The sequence below is a fragment of the Echiichthys vipera genome, assembly GCF_963691815.1.
Source record: "Echiichthys vipera genome assembly, chromosome: 19".
Lineage (NCBI taxonomy): Eukaryota > Metazoa > Chordata > Actinopteri > Perciformes > Trachinidae > Echiichthys > Echiichthys vipera.
The window spans coordinates 9844523-9858306 of record NC_139844.1 but is presented as its reverse complement, the minus strand read 5'-3'; the positions used below and the strand labels follow the sequence as shown (position 1 = coordinate 9858306).

At 38.2% G+C, this 13784-nt stretch overlaps 1 protein-coding gene across 3 annotated transcripts in view; it reads right to left on the bottom strand.

Annotated features, from left to right (window-relative positions):
• The window catches only part of trim67 (tripartite motif containing 67), a gene marked incomplete at both ends in the record, with an annotated part of 37622 nt that overhangs the window by 4400 nt on the left and 19438 nt on the right, over nucleotides 1-13784 (bottom strand). For 2 of the 3 annotated variants that reach the window (XM_083934306.1, XM_083934307.1), the window contains 5 exons: nucleotides 295-458; nucleotides 2471-2554; nucleotides 5053-5206; nucleotides 7292-7402; nucleotides 13049-13171. In XM_083934306.1, coding sequence (XP_083790432.1) covers nucleotides 295-458; nucleotides 2471-2554; nucleotides 5053-5206; nucleotides 7292-7402; nucleotides 13049-13171 — 636 coding nt within the window. The remainder of the gene's footprint in view (nucleotides 1-294; nucleotides 459-2470; nucleotides 2555-5052; nucleotides 5207-7291; nucleotides 7403-13048; nucleotides 13172-13784) is intronic. The other variant, XM_083934308.1, reaches the window with a different exon arrangement.

Sequence of the window (13784 nt, the reverse complement as noted above, 5' to 3'; positions counted from 1 at the left end):
TGTTCACTGCTTTAACACATAAGAGGTATACTTGGACTCAAATATTAATAAAGACAAGTACTCACATGCTTAAAAAAGCATGTTTACTGATGACATACAGATTTATCTACATGCACACAAACTTCCATCTGGCTTGAGACAGAGTTGAGCAGTATATGGATAATGATTCATAAAAAAAATAGCTACAGAAGAGATCTAATTTACTACATTTCGGATGACATTATTGTCATATTGGTGTCTGTTTTGCACACATTACATATTATAACTCAGTGGGTGTTTTTGTGATGCACTGACTCTGTACTGTCCTCCGTTGCCGTCGTCCAGCTCCAGGATGTAGCCCTCGATGGGGCTGAGTGGGGGTGCAGTTACCCTCCAGGCCAGGGTGGCGCTGTTGTTCCTGGTGCAGCATTTCTCCAGTTGCAGGAGAGGAGCCGTTGGCACCGAGGGTCCAGACTCCACTGTGGGAAGAAATAAGATGAATGTAAAGATTGTAATTAGTTGGGTGGGGGATGGGAGGGAGTGTGAGAGGAGGGAGAGATGGAGAAGAGGGTGGATGAATGAAGAGGAAAAAGCATGACACACTGGGTGATGTCGTCAGCTGGCTGGTTGGCTTTAAACAAACTGAAGGGAGAGAAAGAGGAGCTTTAATGTGGATCTAGTGGGGGGATAAAAAAAAGAGCCTTAAAGGTGAAAGAGCTCCAGGTTCATTTACAGGGCAACAGCTGTGAGTCAGTGAAGGCTTTAAGTAGGCCATGTGAGGACATTAAACACTTATAGAGCTAGCAGTGCTTCAAAGACTAGTGGATATTGTGTAACTGAGCTTCTAGCAGCAATTATTTAAACACTATTTGACTTATTTCTTACCTAAAATAAAATTATATCTATATGTGTCTTGAGAATATAAACTCCCAATTGAAAGACACACTGATTAAACGGTTTTAAATTACTTAAAGGTCCCATAGTATGCAGATTTTCAGGTTCATACTTGTTTTAGGTTTCTATGAAAACATGTTTAATGTTCACTAACTCAGTCTGAAATGTTCTGTTTTAGCGCCTGTCTATTTAAATCAACCTCTTGAAAAAGCCTAGTCTGCTCTCATTGGTCAGCGTTTCTGGGTTAAAGCTATGGTCTACAATTTGGAATATTGGTGATTATTATTAACATCGTTTATACAACGATTATGGTCTTGTAGTCCGATCTATGCAATATGACAAGCAAAAATAACCCAAAAAAAATCCATTCAATCTATCAGCCTTAGGCCTGCATAAAAATTGTAAACTCTAAGTAGCTAGTGATTAGCTTAGCAGCTCAGCTATCGGAGCTTCTGTTACCATGGAGAAGGAAAAGACCGATACCAGCAACAGCCTCTGCTCGCCCCAACGTCGAAGGTTGGAGGAAAACGTAAGTCGACAGAGGAAAAGGCAGAAATGTGGCCTACATAGGAACCTAAGACGAGTCAACATCGGGGATTCCTTTGACCGGTGGAGAAGGCTACACCAGGATTTTGGGTCTGAAAACAGTTAGCAGACTTTTTGTTGAATAGGTCATTTTTGCCTTTTATTGTGGTAGATGTTACATAAGTCGCCTCCATTAGTCTGTGCCAATACTGGCTTATGACTCTGATAAACAGCTAGAGGAAATGGAACCGCCATCATATCAAAGACATTTTCTAATAAAAAGATATATGTGTTTATGCCTGGTTGTGGAAAAACTGCAGCTGAAACAAACACACAAACAACAGGAACAGGGTTAAAATAACCACTGGACACACAAATGGAGATCTCAGGGTGATAAGGTCTGCTTCATTCATCATTTCTTTGTTATCTGATCTTTCCAGACCAAAATAAGTAGCAGTGAAGACACAAAGGAAAGGCAGCAGTCATGAGGGGAAACAACATATCAGGGTCGATAACAATATTTCAATTCAGTATTTTTCACAGAATTTGCAGCCAAAGTAGTTCTTTGATTCATGTACAACCACAAGATGATGATTATTTGTTGTTAAATAAAGTGAAGCATATATTTGAATTCATTATATTTGGATTGCAAATATGATTTAGAGTAAATCTATGTTGTTTCACACATTTTACCATAGATGTATTACATTATTTTAAGTATTTATTTTATACCATGCTAAATATCATGAAACATACTTATGATCAAGTGAAAGAATGTATAATCAAACTGTAGCATGGGAAACAGAGAAGTACTTCAGGCAACAAATTTCTGTAACTTTTTTTTGGAAAATTTGTGTTCCAGTGTTCCAATGAAGGCAGCAGTACTCTGCCATTCATTGGAGAGGAGCTGGAAAACAAAAACCATGCAGAGGAAAGAGACCAGATAGACGCTGTGGGACAAAAATACCAGTGAGTTTCCAACCAGAATCAGGGACAAGGAAGGAAGTGACGAAATAAATTCAAGGAAAGGAAAACTGAGGTTCACTGTGAAATGTAGGTTCTCTTGAAATACCTCCTGGGCTCTCTGTCTCCATTTCAGCCTCACCACTGTCTGCTGCTGCCTGCATTTGTTTCAATAATGGATTCTCCTGCACATCTGGAAATATGACGTTGGTTTGGATGTTTTAATACAAGAGCACATGGACAGAAGACGGCATATAAAGCAGCTGGAACTGACAGTACGACCGGTGGAGGGATTTAGATTGATTGCATTAGAGACTTGATAAGAGGTCCATATTCACTGAAGCAGTGAAGAGCCTCTGCTGAATCACCAAAATAACCAGAAAGACACAAAAGTCATGCTTTTGATCACATAATATTGACTTGTAGGTCAGACTTTTATAATTAATAAACACTTCATATTAGAAAATATCTTACTTATAAGTATTTTTGAAAGATGATGTGAACATTGTATAAAGTCTCATCAATATAAAATGTAGTATCATCTGCATATTAAGGCACAACAGAGGTTTTCACCCAAATATAAAACGCTGCAACTATACGGAGATGTCAAAGGTGGTCATAAATAATGTATGTAATAATGTTTTTGTGATAAAGTAGATACAACAGGGATAGAATAAGAAGCAGTCATCATAAACATTCATTCAAGACGGATTTGAAACATCCGTCAGTAAAAAAAAAACTTCAACATGGTAGATATTTTTTGGGCTTTTTGAATATTTGAATATGAATATAAGCTTCACTAAAGTTAAAATTCTACTATACACTGAATAACCAAATACAAAATGCTAAGTAGTATAACGTATTACAATCCTTCATTTTAAGTCAGTAATTTCCTAATAATTTCCTTGGAAGTTTCCTGTAATCTAGTGCTAATTATATGGAGAAATATCACAGACGTCTGGACTGTTAGAAGTGCAATTAGTTGAATTTATAAGCAGTTGTTGATTTACAGAAGACATCAAGACTTACTTAAAAACATAGCAACTGATTCAGTTCAGCTGGGCAATGATAACTTATAATGATGAAGAATTTCAGGCTACTTGTGAACCAGAACACCTGCGACACAGTGTCGTTGCTCAGTATGTCAAAGACTAAAATCCAAAGACATGGAATCAAATGGTGTATCTTTAAACCATCACTCTTTTTTGCATGATCAGTTGGATGTGTATGTGGGGAAACGTACAGATGTGTTTCATGTCGACGGCCTTAAAGAACAAAAGGAAGGACAACCAAAGCCTCTCTATCACTTAAAAAGCCAACTCAGGTTCGCTCAAATTAGAGAAAGTCTTGTTTAAGCAGGGCCATGACCCTGTAATATTAGAATAATCATTAAGCAAACAAAATATTGAGTGTAATGTAAGTCCAAAAAATAATGAGCATTATTTAGTATTTTACCAAGGTTGAATCCACATGTGTAAAGAACACACCTGCTCCTTACTGCCTCAATGGAGCTGTGCTTATAAAACATTCATAGTGCTAATTATGATGATGATGATTATTTAATGCACATTAACAATACATCTGGGTAATCTCTGAGACTGCAGCAGAATTAATGTAAAGGGAGCCGTGTTTACTCATGCAAGCCAACTGGTTGCTGGGTAGCAACAGCCAGTGAATAGCTGATCACTTGTGTACATTGTCGTACATCTTGAAGAAACCTCGTAAACAAAGACATATTCATTGGTTTTCAAATATATTATCAAGGGGCACTTTTTTTCTTGCTTCGGGTCGAGGATGTTTGATGTATGTTTATGCATGTCAAGTTGATTTATCCAGAGTGCCTGTTCATGAAGTATATTTTTCTCATCATGAGGAGTACTACTCAGCATCTGACAACAGCTTCATAAAGTCTTCTGTGGCTCCAGAGGAAGCTTTTAAAAGTCTGGTAAAATAACTCATGCGCGTTTACAAAGCAGGGAGGCTCTAATGCTGCATAAACGCAATGTCAGCAGGAAAACCTCCCACTATTCTGAACCTGGGAGTTTTCATGCATGTATCCGCCTCGTGATTTAGGTCCACAAATTATTTTTCACTTTTGTTAGCATTGTGTATCTCACAATGGGCATTTGGGCTGCATTCGTGTTGTGTCAAAATAATCTGAAAAATGAGTTCCTGACTGGATATATTCACAACATATTAAATAAGTATTTGGTATGTGTTTGAAGCAGTTTGTTAACTAGTGAAAACAGAAACAACTGTATAAAGCTCCTTTAAAAATACCTGAACCAATTGCATTAGTGTTCATTTTAGAGTTTGTTGTCACTTAAACGTATGTGGTCCTTGTATTTTCGCTTTCATATGATTCTACTGGGCATGAAGACGCAATTGAGTTGCATTATGGCAAATATAGGATCCAGTGTTCTTGAAGCTTGATCCATAGTACTGTCTGTACTGTGAGACCCGCAACTTTATGAACCAATACTAAAACCAATGGAATACAAGAAAGTTTATACAGAGACGTCAAAAATACAATTAGTCCATAAAAAGATGAATAGAAATTAGAATGAAGGGCATATTGCACAGAAACACATTAAATGATATAGTCTTTGCGATACTGTAGTCATTACTCAAAGGTAAACAAGAATGTGAAACTGCCAATGGAATGGGAAACGTGTGCTTTGGGGTATTCACCTTTGCCCTGGCAGAAGTCCAGCTGCAGGATGGTCTGGAGCAGCGAGTCAGTGTTGAGGGTGAGGTCAAACTCAGGGCCTACTTTTGGCTCGAGGGCCCCTTTCACCCACTGGTCCTGAGATGATATGACCCGCTTGATCAGAGGATCTGAGATCTACACAAACACACACAGACATACGCACACACACACACATAAACAAGTTAAACTGGGCAGACATACCCATGTAGAAAAGGTTAAAACATGCATGTACAGTGAGGGACGATAAGCATGTGAAAAGACATGTACAGTCTAAGCATTCAATATCTACATGTAGGCTTGCAGGTCTGTCATAACCTCTCTGCATACAGAACAGCCACTCTGTTCTGGGATCAGTTCTATTAGGCCGGCTTCATTACAATGTGTGACAAGTGAAATGAGGCACGCATTAGTGCAGTTCAAATATTTAAGACCAAGAATTAGACCACTCTTCTGCTAGTAAGAGCTTCACTGCCTCAGGAAGTGAATACATTACATTAAACTACACTCAACTGAAATTATGTTATCTTCTCGGAAACATGAGCCGAGCATTTTAAAATTAATCCTTGAGCTTGACACAGTCGATTGCTTCATTTAGCTTAATTTTCCCCAATTCAGAGCAGTTCAGAACTGCACTGTATTGGCACTGTATTCACACTGATGTCCACCTTTGATTCATTAAGAGACTCTAGTTCAGATTTAAGCATTGGCAACCATAAAGAACCACATAATCAATACGTTATTAAATATTCAGATGAAATGGAAGCAAGAGGATACGTGTGTGTGTGTGTGTGTGTGTGTGTGTGTGTGTGCGTGTGCGTGTGTGTGTGTGTGTGTGTGTGTGTGTGTGTGTGTGTGTGCGCGCGTCTCAGGAGTGTCTTTGATCTTTATTTCACCTCTCCCTCTCACCTTACTCTTTTTCTCTCTCTTGCTATCTCTCTCCAGGAAGAGACATGATTCACAACCAGAATCAGAGATACTTTAATTTCATCTCATATCATTCAAAAATCAATTCAAAATCATGAATCTTGATGTTTTTGCTTCCTATATATCCTGTATTGGTTGTTTGTGGACCCACACACCCTGTATGTGCAGAAATAACAATTTCTAAAAGTATTGAAGTGATGACCACACTTCTTGATGCCACAAACTGGCCTTAAATTTTCTGGGTCTCCTGGACAATTTTGGCTTTGTGTCAGCTGCTTGGCAGCAGGAGTTGAGTTTCCCATCCTAGTGCTTTATTTCCTTTAAGCACCTTTCTCAGTTTGACCTAACATCCGCTTCACAGCTTCACACACATCAGAGGCTCCCTGCAAAGCTAGCATCTCCTCTTAAACTCAAAGTAATTTAGTATCATGCGTTCTCTTTTTAATTTTCACATTTACAATTTTGGTTGGGTAAAGTTGCTTTAATTTTTCATGTGCAGTAAGACTCCACACTCTGTCTACCTTGTTTATGATCTCCGAAAGTTAAGATTTATTTAGTTTTAAAGGAGAGGTTTGATGTTTGTTCATATTGTTTATGCTGATCAGCAATTCACCAGGTGGCAACTCCTGAAGACGATGCGGTAGTGCCACAAACTGCAGTTCCTCCAACGGCCACCTAAGGTTGGCTCCAAAGTCAAAACAGTTTGACCCATTGAGCTGGTAAGATTAGGCATGTTTCCATTAGCCCTATAGAGTGGCCTCCTGGAAAGTTTCAGGGCACACCCTCTCAAATGGCCCCTGACTTGCCTTGTTTCCGTTACAAAAAAAAGGCCCAAGAGGGATTTACGAGACTCCGAGGTGACCTATCACTCGGAAAAGGTTTAGATCGCCGTTGATCAGTGATAAAGCGTTAGAATAGTTGTAGTTTGATTTAAGGTGGCTCGTTTGATTCACAACGTCAACTTATGTACATGGAAGAAAACACTCACATGCAAATTCGAGGCATTTTTGGCGACCATAGTGGAAACGCACCTATTGATTCAGGGCTGTTTTCATTTCATTTCGCATTTTGGAGATACATGTTTTTCACATGAAAGTTTTGTACTTTTTCTACATAAGGAATGAGAGCTTGTAACTTTAGTAAGTAAAATGTGAACCTCACCCAAATTACAAACAAATGTTTTACTTCATCTGGATTTATTAAAAAAAAAAAATCTTTATCCAGTTGCTATGTGATAACCAACACCAGGATACATACAACACTCATCCAATCTCACACACACTGTGGGTTAGATACCTGGAGGAATCCACTGGGATCGTTCTCTTTGAGGACTTCCAGGCAGTACTCCATCATGCCGGTGGTCTGACGTAGCTTCATGGTGCAGTGGGTGATCTGGTCACGAACCACCTGAGACAAAGTCACAGATCAGAGAAATTAGTTGTTAAGTTAGGTCAAAAAGCAGAGCATCAGTATTGTTGTAAATACTTTTAAACTTCAAAAAGACAACTATTAGACCATGGATAAAAGTTTATTACAGAATCTCTGTCACCAGCTGCTGTTTGAATATCGGCTGATAGAGATTCAACATCATAGTGACCACCTCATTTGCTGCCTGTACCACGTTTAGTCAAGCCTTCCCGCCGAAAACTGGCACGCCAGCACAACCAAATGAAGTTCAGCCAATAAAAATAAGCAACCAAGTCAAAAGGGGCATAAGCTGGAGGGCTTTCTCACTTGAATCTCAATGACTGAGTCTGTGGGGTTGCACGTTATTGTGTTAATTGCTGTAGTGTGTCCATGTCAAATAAAAAGCCCAATAATGCAACTGCTTTGAATCAATTCCTAACAATAATATTTTTAATAATGCACCAGGTTAGAGGGTTCCTTGTACAATACAGAATTCTTTCTTTCTAATAATCTCTTTAAAATGTAAGCAAATGTTTTTTGTAACAGAAATATCCCTTATAGAGACGATACTGAATGGGGACATTGTGAATCAGAGTGGAATAGATTCAGAAAATCAGTATCAATACAAAGCCCTATTTCCATATTTGAAAGACATCTTTCAACATCCCAGAATATTCCTGTACCAGTACCAGTACATGTTTCAACATGTTAGACAGAAACACGCTATAAACCATTACCACACATATCAACTTGTTTTCTCACTCTCTAGCTCTTTTAATGTTATTTTTCCCTCCTCTCTCACTCACACACACACACGCACGCACTCTCTCACACACACACACACACACACACACACACACACACACACACACACACACACACACACACACACACACACACACTCTTCTGGCTGGACTCCAAGCAGCAGGGAAATGAGATTTGGACGGGTGTCACCACAAGTCATTTGAGGCTAATTGAAACTCAGCGAACTGTTGCCGCCTTATTAGCCTTTTGTTTACATCTAATAAAACCTACACCACATTTCAGCTGATCACCGGTCTCTAATAATCTGATAAAAAAAAGCTCAGCTGATACAGATATATAACTTGTCCTGTACATGGATGTAGCTACAGTACATGTAAATGACAAATGCATCCATTTTCCAAAGGTAAAGCATGAGAATCCAAGATAATTAATTACACCGTTAACCCATGGCCGTCTAAATGAATCAAAGAGTTAATTAGGCTGAGTCGTCCTGGAAATATAGCTCCACGTTTAATTGATGGTTAATGAGATCACAATTAATTATTCACCTGTCAACTGCTGTATAAACTGAAATAGGGAGAGCATGAAGAGTCAGCTGAAAACCTGTTTGGATTGCATTTGCAGAGCTTGATTTATCATTATCTGTTTTTCATCTCCCATTCTATTCTATTTATTTATTTTGTCTGTATTTAATGTTTTTATTGTGAAGCACTTTGTGATCTAGAAAGGTTCTACATAAATACATTTTACTTACTCACTATATGTTATCCATTCATTTAATATCTTAGCTTTGACTTTTTTGTTTTGCCCAACAAATGTGCACTTTAATGTCTTCAAATGTAAACAGCCATAATAGTCACACCATGTGTACTGAATTAGTGAAGCAGGTGATATCAATTTTATGTACGTTTTGTTTCTTTTACACTTCCCAAAAATGGGTCGTGCATGTGTTAAAATGAGTTTGGTCTTGGGTTAAATTCAAGGATTTAGGATCAGGAGGGTTAAGGAATAAATCAAAGGTCAATGAAGGGTCAATAAAGGGAAACGAATGAAACGAAGCATGTTTTTATGTGGCTAAATATTAGAATAACACTGTCATACAACTTGAATTCACTTAAGCAAAGCCGATCAAAACACACACTTAAATTATTTACCAGGAGAAAATTTGCTTTTCAATTCATGTTGGCTAAGACCTCTGCTCTTATTTCCCGTGTAAACAACGTGAAGTGTGAAGCGTGAAGCCTGAGTAAATCTCAGATTTATTTCAATTTCCTTCTCTCCTGCTGAGACGTGGCGTCGGCTCCCTCCCCCGCGCTCCTGCAGACCTGGAGGAAGGGATTATTCAATATGTTCCACATGCATCAGAAATGAATCTGAGGGAGCGAATACTGAAACATGTTAATGCAAACCCAGATCTGACATACCAGACACACTGTTCATCACACTCTGAACCATCTTTCATACACGCTCTTACATTTGCATGGTGCAGTATAGAAAACCATGATGTACGGCTTTATATGCAGTATTAAGGGAGGTAGAGAAGACATGACATATTGTTGTTGTGCATTCTCATGGGTTTGTGTTTTGAATGCAATATGGCTTTAAAATGAATGCTTAAATGTGTGGTTCTGGGCCCCCATACACAGAGGCTAAGTCCAAGCTGCAGTGGCCCAGGTTGGACTCTGACCAGCGGCCCTTTGCTGCATGTCGCCCCCTCTCTCTCTCTCTCTCCACAATGGTCACATTTATTTATTAAACAGAACAAAACTGTCAGGTTCATCTAAAAAAAACTGTCACTAACACTAATCACTCAATATTAATCCATCAACCGCTAGATTATGACTAAGACTACAGTGTGTGTGTGTGTGTGTGTGTGTGTGTGTGTGTGTGTGTGTGTGTGTGTGTGTGTGTGTGTGTGTGTGTGTGTGTGTGTGTGTGTGTGTGTGTGTGTGTGTGCCCTTGTGAGGACTAAGTTATTTAGAGTGAGGGTGTTTTGGAGCGTGGGTATTTTTGAAAAGCAAGGAGAATTTCCTCAAAGCTTTTTGAGAGTTAAGGATTGGTTCTTGAGTGAGTTTTAGTGCTAAGCAGGTACAGATTGGTGTTTGGTGGGCAGTTAATAGACTCTTCCACAGATTTAGATTTGAACTGCCATAGGATAAATGACGGATTGATTTTATTTAAAGATAAAAACATTGATGCAGCTGAACCAGATATATCATCTTTTTTTAATCCACATATTCCTCCTTATGAAATCCTGGCGCATACATTACCCACAATGCAACTCGGCCACTGACAGTTCGTTGTGTTATTCAGAGCAGCAGTGAATTTAGCCTCAAGCAGAGATGAGGAGCAGGCCGCAGTGATCCGATAAACTCACATCTATCTTACTTTCCTTTTATTTATTTATTTTTTTTACCTTTTTTTTCACATATGCAGTAGTACTCCCTGAGAACATTAAATAGACTGATATATAAAATAGTTGCAGCTCATTTTAAGGAATAGGGAGGGAAGTGCCTAATTTACTGCTAGAAAAAGAGATCAATGATATGGTTGAGTTGAGATCAGTGAGGTCCTCTCATGTATAGAAGTACAGATATGTGTGTCTAGTACAAATTAGTGACAGGTTAGTACATACACTGCAAATGTAAAACGTGTTATGGCTACAGAAGCAGGTGTTGTAGAACATTTCTTTAGTCAGCTATCAATATGTGATATTGAACAATATTCTCTATAATAATAAAAAAAGCATTGTGACCCTGTCATCAACAGTAATTATTGTGAATATGTACAAATGTAATTCCAAAATAAACATTAAGAACCCAGCCACATACACAACCATGACAGTGAGTATTTCTGTCTGTTCTTTGAAACGGGAAACCAAAAAATGTTGCTTTTCAGGGATTGAGTTCTGGGGATTTTTTTTAGAAACCACTGGCTATCTTTAAATATATTTTTTTATTTATTTATATTTTTTTAGGTTTTGTGTCTGGCCAAAGCCGCACTGTATCTACAAAAAAAAAAGATTAAAAGGCTTGTAAGGGCTTTTGAAAAGAAGAGGAGCGGGAAAGGGGTGAGTTCAGCCAGAAAATATGAAGATTCACTAAAATAAATCATCTTTTTAAAGCCTGCTCCTTCAACTGGCACTGTTTAATAAATAAAAGAAAAAACAGGTGTGCTCTCAAGGAACTGCAGTTACGTAACTTCAATTTCCTTTGAAGTCGGCCAACAACAAACACAAGCTGCATTCAGTACCATTATTAATGTGTTTATCTCAGTGAAACAAACTGTGTGATGATTCCTGGTTAAAATTACATTTGCTCAAAATGGCCACATAAGGCTTAAATATGATCCAAATTGTCAAAATGTGATGTAGTTTAGAGGTTTTAAATTAATCTATGTGATAGTGATCCAAAGATACAGTAAATATATAATGCAGGCAAAAATAACCCATAGTGCACCTGCTCTTTGAGTTCTTATTGAACTGCTTTATTCCCCCATATAACTGTAGAGCCGCATCAGTCTGTGCAGCTCATGCTGATCTTGAGAAAGTCATGCATGCTATTAATTCACTGCATCTTGATAATTGTTATGTTTGATTATTGTAATTATTGTATTCAGGGTTAAGCCAAAAAACAATCTTGTGCCTACAATTGGCACAAAACGCAGTGGTTTCTAACTAATTATTATTATAAATGCAGTACAATACCTCCATGTATTGTTTACTCATTTAAATGTTTGATCCGTCTCCTATCTAGATTGCCTGCCAAATCTTTAATTTCTTGGAAATTATGATTAATCCTGGATGTCTGGTACAACAGATTTAATCAGCTGCTTACACAGTTAATTTTGGGACTAAGCATTTAAGCCACTGCTTGTCTATTTTCCTGTGAGTTCAGTTCCGTATCAGTTAGAGAGAAACAATGTACTAAATATTTATTCATGAAAAACTTCCATCAGGCATTTACAAGCATCCTATTCTTCTCTTTTTCCAGCTTCACCACAGCCTCCAGCTCTTTGCCCTCTGGCTAAATCTCAATCCCCAGCCTGCAGATAATGACAACAGCTGTCCTTGGGGCTCCCGTCCAAACACCCACCCTCCCCCTCCTCCCCCGCCACCAGCCAGACGGTCAGCCGGTCGGTGGGCACGTTGAGGCTGGGCAGGCATCCATGTGATACACTACGACTTAGGAAACCCCCAGTGATGGATTTACAGAGGAGAGAAAAAAACTGCACTGCTAACTGGAAATCGTTGGTTTAGGAGCCGAGACTGAGAACACGTTTTCTAATCAGCTTCCTACTATTATCAGCAATGAGCTCATTATTATCTTTCAAAACGGACTATTTCACATAAGCTCTTCTCACTCATTTGAATTGGGCGATATGTATTTGGGAGGAGTGTGCGACCAAAATCTGATGACAGTTGTTAGTTGTTTATTTTGAAGGTATTAATATACAACTAAGGATGTTAGTCAGTGGTGATTAGGTGTTAGTCATTTTGCCATATGAATATTTAATGTTTAAATGAAATCCTTAATATTTGAAACAACACATCTTGTTAATTCCCATTACAGTTTTTAAATCTACTTGTGACTGAGCTGTTGCTGTTATACTGAGATATACACGAAGAAGTGCGGGGACAGAAAGAGAGAGAATTTCAATTTGGGGTGGTGGGAGCAGATAGACAGATCAGATGCAGAGAAAAGACAATCAAGCTGCTAGATCTTCATTAATTTATAAACCAAATAACCCCAAATATGCTGCTTGCTTTAGGCAAGAAAGAAATGATTTCCTTACTCCTTAGTAAAGAAATTAATGTTGAAGAGAGAGGAGAGGTGTCTGCAGGATGGATAACGTGTCTTTGTACGTGTTGAAAGGTCCCACCTTTAGCTTGTACTCCTTCTCCTTGGTGACCTTGGTGAGCAGTTTGGCTTTCTGTCTGGTGAGCGCCTCGATCAGAGAGTCACACTGGGCCACGAGGCAAGCTTCGAACTCCACGCCATTCTCCTGAAGCAACACACACACACACACACACACACACACACACACACAGCAAAAATCAGAAGATGTCGTCGTCCTAAAGTCACTCTCATTAGAGGCTCTCAGTTAGAAATGATCAAAAAAAGAACACTGTGACTAAAATAGATCTGTTGGTGTATTTTGCTTTATTTAGCAGCACTGAGCTGCTTGTGTTTGTTACTGATGTGTTAATTTACCAAACAACCCTTGGTCTATTTTTGTTTCTAAAGACATTACAATAAAGCGTTAATCATGTCAATAGAGAGCACACAAAAATAAATCATAAATACATACTATTTTCCCTCAAGGCACACATCCGTATTGTTAAAGATTCAGTATATATATATATATATATATATATATATATATATATATATATATATATATATATATATATATATATATATATATATATATATTTATATATATAGTATATGACCCAGTGTATGTAGACACCCAAAATAGCCACATGCAGTAATTTATTGCTAGAACAGCTTTATGAAGGGCTTTCAACAAGATTTAACAACCCGGCTGCAGAAATCTATAGGTCAACAGTCACTAATTTAAGTAGTTTGTCACCCTAATTTGTGCTTTTACTTAT